This window comes from Pinus tabuliformis, chromosome 2_1, assembly GCF_031772625.1.
Source record: "Pinus tabuliformis cultivar Carrire ecotype Pingquan chromosome 2_1, CPIR1, whole genome shotgun sequence".
NCBI classification, from domain to species: Eukaryota; Viridiplantae; Streptophyta; class Pinopsida; order Pinales; family Pinaceae; genus Pinus; species Pinus tabuliformis.
In genome coordinates, this window is record NC_142299.1 from 651,482,504 (window position 1) to 651,501,602 (window position 19,099).

The 19,099-nt window shown below is 32.9% G+C and overlaps 1 protein-coding gene across 1 annotated transcript; it reads left to right on the top strand.

Annotated features, from left to right (window-relative positions):
- The first annotated feature begins 2,530 nt into the window (after positions 1–2,530).
- LOC149202262 (floricaula/leafy-like protein) lies at positions 2,531–6,168 on the top strand. Its single transcript, XM_089403148.1, has 3 exons — positions 2,531–3,284; positions 4,261–4,673; positions 5,660–6,168. The coding sequence occupies exons 1-3, from the start codon at positions 2,789–2,791 to the stop codon at positions 5,984–5,986; spliced, it is 1,236 nt and encodes a 411-aa protein (XP_089259274.1). The 5' UTR covers positions 2,531–2,788; the 3' UTR covers positions 5,987–6,168.
- The last annotated feature ends 12,931 nt before the right edge of the window (positions 6,169–19,099 follow it).

Here is a 19,099-nt window from a genome sequence, read left to right on the forward strand (position 1 = left end):
AGTTTCCCAAAATGTTTACGCTAGAGCTAGCTAACCGTCCTTATCATGACGATGTGTTGGTAAGTTGGTATATACGTACAGTGTCTTGCATGTGGCCAAAATTGACAAGTATTTTACGTTATGATCAGGCTCCATCGACTGATTGGTTGTTCAGAATCGACCAATTGTGAGATGGTTGGCATAAATTCTTTGTAATTTATTTCATTGCCTTATCATACAACTACTCTGAAGGTGGATAATGATCACCATCACACAACTGTTCCAAAGGTGGATAACCTTCAAACTTTAGTGTGTGAACATGAATAGTTTCAATGGCTCAAATTGAGATAATTAACAGGCAGACAGAGGAGAACAAGGAGGCTTTGGTCACATTTTTATGTTGAAGTTTCACGGCAAAAAGGCTGAAGCCGCAAAATATGTACAGAGTTGTTGGGCCTTTAATGTTTAGGTTCAAGATTAGGGTTAGTTACAGTTTGAATTTTGGGCTTTTGTTTAGGTTCAAACAAAAGCCCAAAATTCAAACTCACAACTCTGTTTGAATTTTACTGCTATGACTTTTTAGAAGGTTGATAACCATCGAGATTTAGAGTGATGAGATGAGTGGTTCCAGTGCAGAAAGCTTTTCGCACTACTGGTTCAAAATGAGATGATCCAATGGCAGACAGAGAGGGGATAAGAAAGCTGCAGCTGCTTTTTGATGTTTTTGTTTCACATTAAAAGGACTTGAACTTGGGCTGTTGTTTAGCGATGTTCATGGCTTCATTTTTACCATATCCTTTTGCCTTTTAGAATCCGAAGTTGTATCTTCCAGTATTCTGATCCCTTATTGGCCAGAAGAAAAGGTTACTGCTGTTCAAAAAAACTGAAAATTATGCAATCAATTTTTTTAGTTTTTATTGAAAAATATTCCAAAGTTTCAATCCATTTGTCATCTTAAGAAAAATACCATAAAACATTTATAGTTAAGCCCTTATCTCTCCTTCAATCATCCACTGGTTAGACTCCCTAATTGAACTAACAAAAAGTAATACCTTCATGCTTGATACAATTATTTCCCCTGACCACATACCCTAAAAAATCATTTCCTATGAAAGTTGTTTGAAAATTATTCCAAAGTTTTGGGATCTGAAAGTGAATGTGAGAAAAATTAAATAGTACATCGAACTTTATGGTTTATATGAAGGTCGAGAAAAATATTCGAAAGTTTGAGCTTATTTGGTATATTTACAATTTATGAAAGTGAGAAAAATAATATTAAAACCCTGAATGTTTCAGACACTTAAATTTTGCTATATATTTACTTTATATGCAGATATAGCAAAGATCCATAGTTCCACATATATCTAGATATAGCAAAGATGCATAGTTCCACATATATCTGGGAAATTTATTCTGATAACCCTTACATGCCAGAATATGGAAGCGAGAAAAAATAATATTCAAAGGTTTGATGCTATAGTTCCACATATATCTGGGAAATTGATTCTGATAACCCTTAGAAGCCAAAATATGAAAGTGAGAAAAATAATATTCAAAGGTTTGAATTTTTCAGAGACACTCACATGCCAATAACTGGCTTTATATTTTGTTATACATATACTCTATATGCAAATATAGCCAAAGATATATCATTCCCCATACATTGGAAAATTAATTCTAATAATGCCAACACATAACTTTACATCTGGTTACACATATCCTACATACAAATGTAACCAAAGATTCATAGTTGCACAGACATTTGGGGAACTGATTCCGGATTTTGAAATCGGAAGTTCTATTTGAGGGCTAAAAGCACATGCCAAATGAGGAAACTGTGTACGAGCTTGTGGACCTTGGATATGACAGCTAGTAGGTATATGATCCAGATCAGAAAGAATCATTACAGAAAAAAAAAGTCAATATGCTCGTCAGGCAAATTCGATCAGTGGTATCTGTGATATCAAGGAGAATAGAAAGAGGATCAAATAGGAGGGAGTGATCCTTACTATTCACTATAGCGTACAAAGGGTTGAAGATTCGGCGCCTAGAAAATTCAATTGGCAACTCAAAGAAAATGCTAGGTGTCATTCGTTGTCGAAGTACAGCATAAATTAATTTAATTTGAGAGAGATTCTTGGGATTATATTTGATTTAGTGGCGAAGCAACCCGATAGTGACTGGTGTCCATGTGATAACATGTAGATGCAGTTGGGAAGAGTGCACGTACGCTTCCTGGCAGTGGCCACTGGCACCGACCTCTTCAATGAAAATCCTTCCCTTTCCTACAAAACAGACTCCAGAATCCATGGCACTAGGAAATAACGTTACCTTCATTGTGGGGTCTAGTCTACTAGTCCTAGAAAAAAAAAAAAAACAGTGCAGACAGAAACCATGTACGTCCTTACGCGTACTGCCTGCCATCTGAAACCAACAAGGACAGCTTCTCAAATTACAGGTAGAGTGTGCCTTCAATACCAACTCCTCGAAAGCCCACGTAGAGCTAATAGCATTAAAACCAATAAACAAAGATGCAGGTACTGAACAAAATATCAATTGTGGGTGGTGATGATGATGGATAGGACAGATCAAGTTAGAGATACAGGAATAAGAGAAAGACTATGATACATTAATGCAAGAGATCAGATTAGGGTTGATCAGATCAGATGCGCAACAGTCACTGGTCAGGTATATATCACTATTTGAGTAGCAGATATTGGCACATTCGTTTCAAGAAAATTTTCCTTAGAATTCAGATAAGGATTTTTAAGTTTCTGGTTTTCATCGCCCAGAATCCAACATTCAAGGGATGGATCCTGAAAGCTTTTCTGCAGCTTTCTTCAAGTGGGACCAGAGACCACCTGCTCTTGCACCCCCACAAATGCAGAGGAGTGCAGGATTGGAAGCTCAGCGTATTTTCCATGACTTCGGTGTTCCAAATGCAGCTGCCATGGCAGCTTCCAATAACAGCAGCAGTTGCAGGAAGGAATTGAACTGCCTGGAGGAACTCTTCAGGAATTATGGTGTGAGATACATAACGCTGACCAAAATGGTGGACATGGGGTTCACTGTGAACACACTGGTTAATATGACTGAACAAGAGGTGGATGATCTGGTCAGGACCCTTGTTGAGATATACCGTGTTGAGCTCCTGGTTGGGGAGAAATATGGAATTAAATCTGCAATCAGAGCAGAAAAGAGAAGGTTGGAGGAAGCAGAAAGGAAAAGGATGGAACAACTCTTTGTTGATGTTGATGGAAAACGCAAGATTGATGAGAATGCACTTGACACACTATCTCAGGAAGGTAATGATTTATATATTTATATATGTATCTGCAGTGAAAATTTCCTTCTATATAAAAATGCCACTATCGTTCGTTTTAATTGATACCATTGCAAGGTTGCAGTTTTGTTTGCACTGCAAGATACCGTATATCAGTCTTTTTTTAGGTTCTGTCATTCCATGGTCCTGTTCATCAAGGTCTATAATATTTCTTAAGAAACATAGTACCCTCATTCTTGCTCAGTTCAGTTCACAACCCGTTGTGAACTGGTTAACTGCTTCTGGATACCCTATTCAGAAATGGATTAGCCATAGAAAGTTATAAAATGAACAAGCATGCAAATCTTAATCTGTTGAGACTGCCTTCTATGCTTTGCTGAATATGGATCAAATTTGAATGAAAAAGGGTAATATGTCCTTAACTATATAAGATTGTTTCATCAGTGACAAAGTGGCTATTTGGCAACAGTTCCCCAATGTTTGGGGTGGGGCTTAAATATTCAAAACTCCCGGTCTAATGTTGGTTAAAGGTTTACTCTAATAGATCTCCTCTATTCTCGCCATGATAATATTAGATATCAAAATTATGTTGCTCAGAGAGGCTCTCATTGCCTTCAAACTGTTGTAATATGTTTCTCCTGATTTTATTTAGTGTAAACTAGGTTCTTTTCTTTGATTTTCAGAATGTAGGTTTCTCCGTCATTTTCAGCAGGCTGTGAAGGGAATATTCGAATAGTGTTAGGGCAAGAGATAACATCGCTGACAACTGAATTGAAAGAGATTTGTTTGAAAAGACTTATTGCTCTATTAAACTTCAATACACTGCATGAACCATGGAAAGAGATTTGTTTGAAAAGGCATTTTGCTCTATCAAACTTCAATACACTGCATGAACCAAGATGACTTTGTCATTTGTGAAATTCCAGAGCTAAACTTTGCTGTCAAACAACAAACATTTTTCATATTGATTGATTACAGATTTCTGTTTTGCTTTGCAGGCTTGTCAGTAGAAGAGCCTCAAGGAGATAATGCTATAATTCTTTCACAAAATAATACATCAGCAAACTTTCCTCTAAACCTAAATGCAGGCATGGATCCAGTGCTTATTCTTCAAAACAGTGGCCACCTAGGGACTACTGTCAGTGGGCTTATTGGAATGCCTGACACTAACTATGGAAGCGAACAGACAAAGGCTTGCAAAAAACAGAAAAGAAGACGTTCCAAGGATTCAGGAGAAGATGGTGAAGAAAGACAGAGAGAACATCCTTTCATTGTTACTGAGCCCGGTGAACTTGCAAGAGGGAAAAAGAATGGGTTAGACTATCTCTTTGATCTTTATGAACAGTGCGGGAAATTTCTGCTGGATGTGCAACATATTGCGAAGGAGAGGGGAGAAAAATGTCCTACGAAGGTATAGATAGCATACCTGGTTCCCTATAACTAGGTGCGAAAGCCAATGCTGTTTTTATTTTTTCACATACCACCCTTTAAATGTTAGTTGCAGAGATATATATTTATTCAAGACCATAGTGCCAGACTCAAAAAATTCAAATGTAGATCTTTAAAAACTTCAAATATAGAACTTAAGATACTTTACTATTTTGTTTAAAATGGATATATGCTATAAGATATGGTGATCTTTAAAATGGATGTATTATTTTGTTTAAAATGGATTTATGCTATAAGATAGGTTCATGTTTAAAATGGATGTATGCTACGATATAATCTGAAATATGAGATTGGTCATACTAAAACTTCATATTTTATTATAGATTAGATATTTCAGATGATTATATATTAATTTGGAAACTTTTTTAATAGTTGATTTAGAAATATTTTAAAAATTTGATGGATAATTAATTGTTTTGATTTTGTTATTGTGTATGTGTATCAAATTTGTAAAATATCAAAATCTATAAAAAAATGTATTTCAAATTATTAATGATTGAGAAAAAAAAAAGAAGAGGATATATTCATAGGCTTTTAGTGTAGGAGGATACAAGCAATATGAATGCAACTCCCATCATTAATTCTGGTCTTGGGAATTTTGATGTTTGGAATAGTTTTGCAAATAATTTCACTAATATATTTTATATTTTGATAAATAAAATCCTAACCCATCTTACCATCATTAAAATCATAAAATAGGTCAAATCTGTTAGAATGCTTTTAGTTTCATAAATACAACAATGCACACTACAAATTGGTGAAGGTATCCTATACTCCAGTTGTGAAGCACCCACTTCACTGTATTAAATCACATTCTACAGGTTTATGTAGTTTGGAATTGAAGCACTTGGGTTTAATTCCTTTGCAGTTTATGTAGTTTAGGATTTATATACTTGACTTTAGCTTATTTGCATGACGATGGTCATGTTGCCATTAATATTGTTGCAGGTCACAAATCAAGTATTTCGACATGCGAAGCATTCAGGCGCAGGTTATATCAACAAACCAAAAATGAGACATTATGTGCACTGTTATGCCCTACACTGCCTGGACATTGAACAATCCAACCGTCTGAGAAGAGCATACAAGGAACGAGGGGAAAACGTTGGAGCGTGGAGGCAGGCCTGTTATTATCCTCTTGTGGCCATGGCCAAAGATAATGGTTGGGACATTGAGGGTGTGTTTAACAAGCATGAAAAACTGCGAATTTGGTATGTTCCCACAAAATTACGTCAGCTCTGTCACTTGGAGAAAAGTAAGCAGTCCCATCTATAAAACTTTCCTTTGACTCTAATTATCTGGCCAGGCTATAAAACTCAAATGGTCAGGCAAATCTAAATCGTAATCGCTAGATATAAATCATTGTAATGTTTAATCCTATGTTTGGTTATGTATCCTGGGTTCTTGATTGTAACGAAACTCTATTATATTTATTTAGTACATATTCTCGGTTTTAACTAATTAAACATGTATGAGTTCTTTCATATGGTTAATCTGATCTCGACTTACATTTTTTTCATTTTCATAATTTTAAACATGTATATATATATATATAAATATATAAATATATATATATATATATATATATATATCCAAAGATCTGAGTGGGGGAGGGTTAAAATATTGTATTTGTTTATTTTAATGGAGGATTTTGTTAGATTGGTTAGTATTATTAGTTTGTAGAGGTAAAAGAATATTTTTGTAATGGAATTGTTTATGCACCATTACTAGTTTAGCATTGCTTAATATAAATTATAATATTTTAGTTCATAAAAAAATATTTATTTTACAAAATTATTAAAAAATATTTTTTAAACATTTAAGATCTTAGATTAATGTTAGATATCTGTGTAGTTATTTTTTATTTGGAACCTTTGTATGAAAACAATCCAAAAATAAAATCCTTAAAAGTAGCTCATACTCAAATAAATAGAAAATTTGCTAACATATTTGCCATCAATTACTTCCCACCATAATTTAATCATGTATTTGTATAAAATTTTTGTAAAAATAAGATGTATATGCAAAGACTTACTAGGAATTACTTTCCATCAATATTTACTTTTTCCCTGCACTTATGTAGGAGTGAAATTATAAATGTATAAACTTACTAGTTGTTACTAACCACCAAAAATTCATTTCACATCTTAATTTATTAGTTCCCTACAGGGTTCAATTTTCTTATTGACCATTGTTAATTTAGCATTGACAAATGTACATTATAATGTTTTTATGCATTTTTTGGAGAGCATAATTCTAACCTAAATGGAAAGGACTAGCTACCATGAAACACCTCCTTTTATTTAATTTAATTTTCAAAAACAGTATGCATCATTTAGTAGTTTATATAAATTTAATAATTCAAATTTGTTATCTTCAACTAATTGTTTATAGCGATTAAAATTTATCACTATAATTTAATTAATTATTTTATTTAAAATTGCCCTTAACATTTCAATTATATATATATATATATATATATATAACATTTTTCTATATTAATAATTATAAAAAGACCAAAAAAAAGTTATGTATTTTAAAACTCAAAATCCAACTTGTTGCATTGTCTTAGAAAATGTCAATGAAACAAACTTAGAGTTGGAGAAAACCACATCATATTTAAAACAATTGTGGATGATCTTGTTTTAGTTTTTATTTAGATGTCTACCGACAACAAATTGGAAGAGAAAGCTAGTTCTTTGTTGAGTGGTAATTTGTGAAAAGTTTTAATAATTTTTTTAATATTATGAAATAAAAATTTTGAATCTTGGTTTAGTTTGAAGAATTAAAAATTTCAATCTAAAATCCAAATCTTAATGATGTGATTAATTTGAAAAACATTTATCTACAATATAGATCACAAAGCCTCTGATGTAAAATTAAGGAATTCTTTATACGAAGATAAATTTGTTTATTAAAATAATTTGAAGATATATAAAGTGTAAAATTAACTTGTATAATTTGAATATATATATATATATATATATATATATATATATATATATATATATATATATATATTTTATGTATACATAAAAGGTTATTATTATTTTAATATAATAGGTGTGTTAGTTTAATAGGGGAAAGTATTATTATATATATTGGATTTTTGAAAAAGAAAAAGTTTTGCGCATTTAATACACACTGTTAGAGTGTACCTCCACATGGCTTCTCCATCTTGCTATTGCACCAATTTTCCTGGTCATTACCAATGCATTAAATATGAGGATGGGCACCTGATCATTCTCCATACTGAGAGTTAAATCTCAGTCAACCTACACACCCAAGGAGACTAATCATGAATTCTATTTGCACACATAACATGGCTTTCCATCCTTCTTAATTGCTCACAGAGATTAGGGTGTACTTCTCACATGGCTCTCTTGTACTGTGATCAACACTTCTACACTTAACCATCTTTTACATTTAATTCGTCATTAACATGTAAGAAAACTCAAGCATGGTTGTTTTGGAGTCAACTTCTACCTCTACAAATCATTGTCCTCTCTGTCTTGACCCAACGATTTCTGCAGTTGTTATTACTCCTACGATGCCAGCCTTTTGCATGCATTTACCTAGTTTCCAACCCATTCATCCTCATATTCCTTCATATACCTATGTACAAAAATATCATAGTTTTTTCATTTCGTAACTTATTAAAAAGATCTTATGAAATCATGAGCTTCTGATTTTACCATTATCCCCTTTTTCATAGCTCCTTCTTGTTTTACACTATGTAATCGTGTGACAAGATCCTTAGCGCTAAGGTGCTAAGGCCTTTATGCTCCTATTGGGGCACTATCTCCCTATGTATAACTCTTGCCCGTGGTTGTTTTGGGTTTCACATCCAGTCACCATCATACATCGAAGCTTCATACATCATAACTTTCTTCAAAGTTCATTTAATGCGAAGTTCTAAAATCCTCGACCTTCGATCTTCTTCGTAGTGTTATGTTCCTATACTAATAGGTGCCATAATTTATGATTGAATTAGTTTATCTCTGTAATATGTACATACGTTTGCTTTCTGCAAATTTTTTCCATATTCAAAAATTCAAAAAAAAAAAAAAATTGTAAAGAGGGTATGCCCTAAAATAAAAATCAAAGGGCAAAAATAAGGAAAAGGGTCAAAAAAGATGAAAAATGAACCCCAAAAAGAAAATACCATGGAAGTGTGCAAGCCCAAATGCCACTACCATTTACTTATGCATAATAATGATTGTGTGCAACTTGTTATTCATGCCACAATCCATGACAGTCAAAGTGTTTAAACTTGGCTAGTTCATATTTTAAATTTCATGTTGATAAATAGAGAATGAAAATCTGACCAAACAATGTAATCTTGGAAGATAATTAGATAGGTAGAGAAAATAAAAGGAGCTCAATAGTTTAATTTGAGTCCTTGGATGTAATAAGTATAGACTTAGATTTTTGTTGTAATGAAAGGAAAAGTTTGATAAGGGTTTGCTAGTTTAAGTGCACCCTAACAAAGAGTAGAAAAAATGGTAGGATAAGTAGATGGGTAAGTAGTTGAATGGTTGCAGAATTATGGTGATTGATTGAAAAAATTCATATCATTTACTTTAATCATCAAGTTTCTAAGAGTTTGGATGATAATGGAACATTTACAAAGTCAAATGATTAATTTCCCCATTCATTTCACCTTTAATTTACTAATTTCCCATGAACAAAGTCAAAAGTACCTAAAACCTTAAGTTAAAGGGGCTCAGAGCATTTCTCTGACTTCTGAAGGGACCAGACCCTCGACCCAATAGCTTATAGGGTTTAAGTGCTAAGAAGCCCCCTTATCAACATTCACCCCTTCATAAATCCACTCATTTTCATAAAAATTCCCTTTTCCTAAGGTGAAATTACTATTTGCCTAGGGAAAGTAATAAACCTTACTTGAAACCCCTTTTCATTTACATAAAAACCCATGAAAAAGAACTAAGCCTAAGTTATAATGTGTAAATTCATATGCATAAACAAATGTGTTAAAACATTATACTTAGCGCGATTTTCCCATTTCCATCTCATATTAATTCTAATTTTTATTATATTTAATTCCCAAAAAAATACCCTTTCCCAAATATTTAATTAAAATCCCTTATATTAAATATCCCACCCCAATGGTTTGGAACATAAACCAGATTAAATAAATTAATTAAGTGGATTAATTAGCTGATTGCGACTAATTACCAACCATAAACCATCTTCCATGCAAAAAGGGATTAATTAATCAAACTGTGGTTAATTAATAAACTCCCTCCAATCACAATGTCCCCGATGTCATTAGGTTGACTTAATCCACAATTAAAACCCGTTGGACCCCTCCATTACCCTCCGCACAAGTTCCAAACCCGATCATCTTGCGATATGACCCCTTCAGATCCGACGGTCGACACTCATATCGAGTGGCCCCCGAAGGCTGACCTTTACTCGCCCGATGTGAGTTATTTCACTATTCACCCCACTGCTACATGGCGCCTGATGAATGGCATTGGGCGGCCTCCCACCAAAACCGCTCATGCCTCATAAGCGGTGCAATGGCCTTTCAATACCGCTTCGCCGCCATTTCAATAAACTGCTTGTTCGTTCATTTAATTGATTTTCGCACCATATTTGAATTTCTGCCCGTTAAACCTTATAATGTGAAAACCTGTGCTTTCCATGGTTTTCACCAATTTCATAGTGTTAACCCAAGAAACCCTCCATCGTCACCGTGAACCTCTGCGACTCAATTTCGCTTGCAATTACATCTAAGAATCCATTACGGCCCCTTTCCAACACATTCCTTTGCAAAGAAAGCCATCACATGCCTCCAGTACAAACCCCTATTTTCTTAACGATTGTTGCTTTTTGTAGGTATTTGGCCAAAGAGCAAACCTTGGATAAACCAATCTGATACTAGTCACGGAACTGGTTTACTCCAAGAAATCAATTGGAAACCTCATTCAGCACCTGTATTAAGAGAAAGAACAATTACACTCAAAACAGAGAACAAGACTACACAGAGACTTGACAGTTGGAATAGAGCAACCAGACAAAGAATACAGTTACAAGGCAGATGAATACAATAAGCATGGACTTAACCTATATCCACTACCTGATGCTGATATACACAAGAATAGAAATTACTGATTGAAATACACAATAAATAGTAAAATATGCAATGAAGGTAAAAGGACACAGTAATGAACAGTCAAAGTGTATCAGGGTTAAACAGTATTAGATTGAAGACCAAGTCAAGTAAATCAGCTAGCATGAAGATAAACAACAGTGAAAATAGTTACAGAGCATACAAATTCATGTCAAAGTGAGGACAAATGAAAAAACATAGTGGTAAAAGTAAAAAGTAAAAGTAAACATGGATGCAGTAAGGATTAAATAGAGATGAAAAAACTTTCACTAGCAACAATGAATTTTATCCAAAGTAAAAGTGAAAAATAGTTAAAAGAAATTCAAGGCTAAAAGATGAAATCAAAGCAGAAATGGTACATTCTTTAGAAATTTCTTGTTTAAGTCATAGTTTTGCAGAACCTATTGTGACCAATCCAAAATTTATTTTGAAACTATGGAGGAGGTTTTTGTTCCCAACAGGCTAATATACAAAAACCTATCTCACTTTTTACACACGTATTACCAAAAGTGAGATAAGTGCATGTCTTCACAGCCTATGTTTTAGGTTGTGCAAAGTCCTGTTTTTGACATATTCTTGCAGAGAATATTGTGAATAGTTGGAGCTGAATTTTGGAAAATGGAGTGAGTTCTATCTCAAACACATTCTTATCTACAATAACCTCTTTCACTTTTTACATATCTATCTCGGATTGAGATATACAAGCATATCATTGGACCCTAAGGTTGCAGAATTTATGGGGCAGAATGCACAAAGGAAGGATGCAGTTAGTGACTGGGATGCCTCATCATCACTTAAGAGTTGCTATCAAATTCGAATTTCACTTCTTTGTTACCATAAATCCATAAACATAGTGCCAAATAGATTCATTAGTTTTGAATTTCCTTTATTTAAGCTCTATTATTATAAAATAGTTTGATATATTTATAAAGTCAATCTTGATATTTCTTCAAGATATTTCAGTTTAGAATTAGTATAAATAATTCTTCATTTGAATTATTTTGGGTGGATTAACAAGAATTTCTATAGACTTTTGTATTGAGTTAAAGGAGCTATTTTAATCAAGGCTCGAATGGTTTACTGGATTAAATAAAGCTGAGGACATTTAACTCGATTCATGTGCACTGTGGAAAACAAATAAGTATCACTTCTCTGAGTTTGATTATTGTTTTCCTTTATGTTATGAAATAATATATGTGTTTCTCATAATTCTTAAAAGTAAATGAGGAATAATATCATCAGAATTAGCTTAAGTGCTCTCTGTTTTAACTGTTTGCTTATTTAATGTTTTCTACTAAATTACTTAAGTCTGAGAATTCTTAATTGCTCCCTCACTTCTGTAATCCATTCATTCTATTGGCCCCTAGTACATGATTCTTAATTTCCCTTGTTATTTGCCAAAATTCCCTTCTTCATCTTGATCCATGCTAAGGATTCTTCATTGCCCTTGGCTTTGGTTAAGATTTCCATCCATTAAGACTTTCATATTTGTCCTTGTGCTAGCTTTCCTTGTGAAATCTTACCTTAGTGATTAATCAAATCGTGTTAGACATTTCCAACTTGACTCCATAGCCCAATGGCCTGAATACATACTATGCCCTTTTGTTTCCTTAATTCCACCAAACAAAACAAAACACCCCTGAACTTTCATAACTAGCCTAATATCCCATCAAACAAAGCTAAATTATAAAGAGAGCCCTCTCTGGACTTAGGTTGGCTAGAACTTGAGTCTAAAAGATTGGTTTATGGTTATCTCAAAAATTTCTTTCTTTAACCTTGAGAAAATTCTCAGTGATAACACGCAGCACTCAGGTGCTAGCCTCACTGTACACCCTTTGTTATATTAGTCCCGTTGAGCATGCGCAAACAAATCGGAGCTCCCGCATATTGAATTTCTTTCATAAATCAGTTAGAGGGCTTCCAAAAATTTTGACCTCTAAAATGTACTTTCCACGTGGCATCTTTACAAAAATCAGGTGCTAAGGCTTGCTCTTCAGTCTTGGTCCTTTGGAACTCCCATGACCATGTGCTAGTCTCATCGAAGCTCCTTTATTGGATTATAAATTTTGTATAAAACAATTACACGGGAGTTACTAAAACTCCAAATTCCAATGTGCTAACTTATGAGATGATGCCATGTTGTTGCCATCACTACATGTGGCACCTCCTTAGTGGTAACAAGTGTCACCCAAATTTGCCCCATTAGGCGACCAAATTTGTTGAATCAAGATGCCAAGTGTCCACCATATAACCACGTCATACTGATATCATTTTCCACTTCAACTCTTGAAGTGTCTATTAGAGGAGAGATAAAGGGTCTTCTTGGTCCTTGGTTTTTCACCGAATTCCTTTGTATTTCTTCTCTTTTGCAAACCTCAATGCTTTCAAAGAATTACAACTTATAAGGACTTATGAGGTTCTGAGGTTTTGATGGCCTCAACCTTCCGATATTATGATATGCCCTCTCTGCTCTATAGTTCCGAAATTGGGTCCTGATGTGCTTTGACCTTCGATGTTTCAATGGCCTCCAGCTTCCAATTTTTGGATATGCCCTCTCCTCCAAGGTTCTGATATCGGGTCGCACTGTGCTCCAACATACAATATAAGATCATAATTTTTCTCAAAAGAATTATAAGGGACTCTGACCTCTGATATCCTATCATCTCGAGGTTCCAACCTACTCTGATATTCCTTTTCCAATATCAGGTTCTGAAATTCGACCTTGTTGCCCCCGTATCAGATCATAACTTTCTTAAAGGTGAATTACATTGTGGTTACGAAGTTCTGAGGTATCGCCACCATCTCCACTGAATTTGGTAGTGCCTCCAACTTTGTATATGTGCGAAGTCTCCTTGAAGTACCTTTTGACTTTGATTTCATGGCTTAAGTCACCAAAATTTAACTGGGAATAACTCCTAATCGAGGAGGACATTTTCATAATTTTTCATACCATTGGAAATCTCTTTCAGAGCACTTTCTAGTGGGGAAGGTCCAATGTAGGTTTTGATCCCTTATTCTACCTAAAAAATGGTTGCAAACTCTCTATTGTTCTTTGCATCTTGACCCTTATTCTTGTGCTTAGAGCCTCCTCTTCCAACCACCATAGTCATATGTTTATGGCTTCTTCCAATAAGATTGCTAATATGGTGATTCTCTATATAGACTACAACAACCATATGACTTCCCTTGATCTTGTCACATTAAGCATATCAATGCTAGCCCAATTACAATCATAGCTAGGCTAGGGGACATCAAAGTTGTCTTGCCTAACATCAAGCTAGCGCATATATCCATGCTGATTTGGTTGACATCAATGCAAAAATTCCTGCCAATAGTTAGACAATACCAACTTCCCAACACATTTTCTAGCATGATTGTTGACATCAATGCCAACACACTTGTAGCCACTAGTCATCCAGACAATGCCAACTGTCCAACAAAATTAACTTATATTTGGAACATTTTAGACATAGATCTATTTTCTGTTTAATTGATAAGTTGTAAAGGGAAATACCATAAGTTAAGAAATGCTTTATATCTACATAACATGTATTTATCAGTGCAAATACATAAATGATTTGTTATTTATTCATTTCAAACTAATTATACCATCCTTATTTTGAAATAGAATTTTCACCTTCATCTAAATGATATCCTTTGGATTTGGATGATAATTTACATAGAGCCTATCCTCTAATGAATTTGGATGGATTAATTTATAAATCAAACTCTTGTAACGCAGTAATTGAAATTGCTCTTTTTTCTCCTAAACATTTCTATATTAACAAATTCTTAACTATGGGGTGTGGAACTATCACTTTAATATGAGATTTCAGCAAGAAACATCTGAAGTTTTTAACAGATTTATGAAAAACATATGCTTGCATGTCTATTTCTAGATAATGTAATTCAATGCCCTGAAAGCTAAAACTCATGAAAGAAATAGGAATTTCTATATCTTTAGAATTTTTCTAAGTGAGGACTAGTGCATACGAAATAATAGAGGCAAATGTGTATAATAAAAATTATTTATCAAAATTTGGTCTGACTAATGTTGAAGCAACATCAATAGCTTCTTTAATCATGTTTTTCTAATGGTCTCCATTTAAAAATTATGATTCTTTTTAATCATATCTTGCATTTGTTTGAATCTTTCTGGAAAACTTGGATTAAACCTTTGAACAAAATTTCTCTTTCCTAAGAAAGATTGCATAGATTTTTTTATTGTGAGGAAGAACAATTTGCAAAACTTATTTGATTTTATCTAGATCAATAACAATACCAATTTTATAAATAATAAACCCCAATAATTTACCTTTAGTGAGAACAAATAGTTTCTTTTTGGGATTTAATGAGATCCCATACTTGCGACATCTTTCAAAGATCTTGAGTAAATGATCAACATATTGAGTTATTTTCTTATAATGGACTATAATGTTACGCATACATACCACCATGAACTTATTAATTACTCCATTAAAAGCAATATCTGTGGTCTGTTTAAAAGTAGCTCCATAATTGATTAATCGAAATGGCATCTTTTTATACGCATATGTGCCCCATTTATTTCGAAAATTATTTTTAATTTGATCTTATAGTGAAACCAAAATATAATTGTAATCAGAGAATTGATCAAGAAGAGAAAACATATGAGATCCTACAATTGATTGCAAAATTTGCTGCAATGGAGGAGAAAGATAATTATTTTTTATATATTATAAATTCATATTTTGGAATTCAACGTAGATTATGATATCTTCGTTTTTCTTTCGAACTGGGATTAAATTTCAAACCCATTGTGAATGTATTACCAAAAATATAATATGAGCTTTCAAGAGTTTATTAATCTCTTCCTTGATTTGACTCTCAAGTCTAGGACACATTTTCCTTAGTTTTTGTTGAAAAGGTTTATTATCTAATTTGATTGGAATTACATGTTGAATGATTTTACTATCATAAAATTTTAAATCATCATAGGTCCAAGGGAAAACATACTTGTATTGTTTGAAAAGTTAAATAAATTTGTGTCATTCAACAAGTGTACAATTACTTCCCAAATTAATATTTTGAGGTTATTTTTCAGTTGCTAGATTTACAACTTCAAATTGCATTGAAGAGCTATTTATTTTGTAATTTTTACTACCTATGAATATATTTTGAAATTCATATAAATTTTTCAATTGGACTACAGATTCTAGAATTGAATTTTGACTATTTTGATCATCTGAAAAATATGATATCAATTGAGCACAATGTTGATCGCCATCAATAATGGACTCTTTGAAAGTATCTTCTACAGTCAAGAAATCTTTGATTTGATCATCATCATCAAATGCTCTACAATTTTGAATATTGTTGAGGAATTAAGGTTTAAAAATAATTTCAATTGAAAATTGTTCTGGAAAAATAATTTCAATTGGCAGAAGGCTTGATGCAACATTAGCAAGATGATCAACATCATTATTTTGAGAACGAGGTATGGAATCTAATTCAAAGTTATCAAAATTTTGAACTAAGTTCCATACTTCGTTCTTAGAATTTCTCAAAAGATTAGATACACAATTAACAGTTTTATTGCATTGTCTTACTATAATTTATGAATCAACTAAAACTTTGATATTTTTTATTTCCATTTCAATAGATTTAAGAAGACCTTCCAGTAAAGATTTGTATTAAACTACATTATTGGTGCAAGGGAAATTTAGTCTACAAGACAGAAGAAATTTAATCGCTTGGGGATATATTAACACAAATCCAATTCTAACTCCCTCATTTCATTTATATCCATCAAAATACAAATTCCAATGGTTAATTTGATTAGTTGTAATGATAGTTGAAACCTTCGCATATCAAATTTGTCTTGAATTTAAAGTTGGTACCTGTAGAAATTTTAGGCTTTCAGTTTGAGTTTCCAACATAGTAGATTCTTTGGATGATAAATTACCAAGATAGGTATCAAATGTATAATTTCATAATGAAGATTAAGGAGAATTGGTTGGTTCATCAGAATTTCCAAGGTTTTTTATTGTATGTTTCATGTGTTGTTCACAATCAACCTTAACCTTCTTTGGCCTACCATTTAAGGGTACCCATAAACGAGACTAGACTATTGAGAAATAACCATTAAGATGTTTGGACCAATCTCGACTAAAAATTAAAACATATGATTGTAGAATATTAGTGGCAACGATATCAATAATCTGAAAGATTTTGTGATTTGAAGCAAGTATGATAAGCACATTTTTTATTTGTCCTCTCAAGTTGCACAAATTCCGTAGATGAATTTGTAGGAGATAGAGTTAATTTTTCAACAACTAATAATGGCATTAAATTAGATGAGGCCCTTGAATCGACTAGAAAATTGTGGACTTTTCTGTTGCAGATTTGAAAATTCAAAAGGAAAGTAGAAGTTTGAGAAAATGATCTATCTCCAATTAAATTTGTATTAATATTAGAGATATTTTTAGAAGGAGCTTTATCGGAATTGTGATTTTCAGAAGGATTACCTTCTATAGATTTAACCAATTTATCTCTTAGCTAAGTAAGTTTTGATAATTCAAATAAAGAGATATTATCATAAACTAAATCATAATCTAGATATTCAGCTGAAGGGGTGTTATTAGATGTAGAAGTAGATTTATCAGAAGCTTTTGTTTTTTTGGTTTGAGTTGGAGGATTATTATTTTATGAAGATGCTTGATTAGGAGAGGGATTTTGAATTTTAGTTCTAGTTTGAATAGCATTAACTTCTCCTTCATCCTCAAAAGAATTACTATCACATAATATTCATGAAACATCCCATAAAACATTAATTTTACAAGATTCTGCTCCATTTCATTTTTCTTCCTCTTCTTGCTTCTCCTCCTCAGCTTCTATAAACACCTTAAACATATTTATAAAAGAAGCACAAGATTTTTTATAATTCTTTTCATTATAAACTCGAAAAATGTGACCTTGAGCATAATCATCAACATTTAATTCTTGAATATTTGTTTGATTATGATTAGGGAGTGCATTTCTTCTAAATGACCTCCAAGGTTTTTCAATTACTTGTGTTTCAGAAAATACTTTTTTTACATCATTTATTTCAATAGACATTTTTTTAATTACCTTTTGAATTGAGTCTAAATCTATATTTTCCTTTTCTTTTTTCACGTCAACTGTTTTACTAGTTGAAGTTTTTTGGGAAGAAGATATTGTTTTATTCTTTCTTGTCCTAATTTTTGTTTCACTGCAATTTTTAATATTTGTTTTTCAACATTTGAAGCCTCATCTCTATTTAGAGCTAATGTGGTTTTTTCTTCTCTAATGACATCAAATTTAATATCATAAGGAAGAGTAGTAGTATAGACTTCATTTAAAACATCATTACCTACCCTAGACACTACAAGGATTTATTAAGGATAGAAAGTAGTCTTTTATTAAAATAATTAATTGATTCACAAGGATTCATCCTAATGTTTAATAGTTCTATAGTTAAAGATGCTTTGGTTTTATCTTCTCCATATTTTTTTAATAAGTTGTTTTTAAAAAACCTCCCAACTTGTGATAGAACCATCAACTAATGTGAAATACTAAGTTGTAGCTTTTCCCTCAAACATCAATGGAGATAACTTGCAAACTTCATCTTCATGTTGAACTGCTACTAATTTCAGAGATAACATGATTTTTTTAACATGCCCTTGAATAGTAATAGGTCCATCAGGATTATACTTAGGAAGCCATCTTTCAGAATGCTTTGTTAAATCATGCTTATCTTTAGGAATAGTGATGGGCCCAACAAATAGCCAAGGTTGGCCTTCGATAGGTGATCTTGGGGAAGATGAACTTGAACTTGGTGTGTGAGGTTATTAGAGGCCTGGAGGAGGTGATCCTGTAGGAGGGATAATTGAGGGTGGAAGGATTGAAAGTGGAAGAGTGAGGGTGTAACATGTCAATTTGACACCATGACACTTGATTAGTTTATGGGTCTTTTTACCATCCATGAAGATGTTTGATTGAACTTCCTTGGAAGTCAAACAACCAAAAATATCTTGAAGAACGTGAGAACTTTTGGAGTAATAGTTATCACACCTTGTCAAGTTTCACTTGCACTAATTTTTCTAGTTGTTCCCGCACACTCGCTAGAATTAAATCTGAGAATAGTGCAAAGTTGCACTCTGACTACCACTATAAACCCGCGCAGGTGAATTCAAGAAAGTAAAAATAAAAAGTACTTTCTAGAAACATAGTTGGTCGAATATTTCCCA

Coding starts and splice junctions, on each gene's coding strand:
- LOC149202262 (XM_089403148.1), top strand. CDS start 2,789: ATGGATCCTGAAAGCTTTTCTGCAGCTTTCTTCAAGTGGGACCAGAGA. Junction 3,285..4,260: donor TGACACACTATCTCAGGAAG/GTAATGATTTAT, acceptor TTTGCTTTGCAG/GCTTGTCAGTAGAAGAGCCT. Junction 4,674..5,659: donor GAGAAAAATGTCCTACGAAG/GTATAGATAGCA, acceptor ATATTGTTGCAG/GTCACAAATCAAGTATTTCG.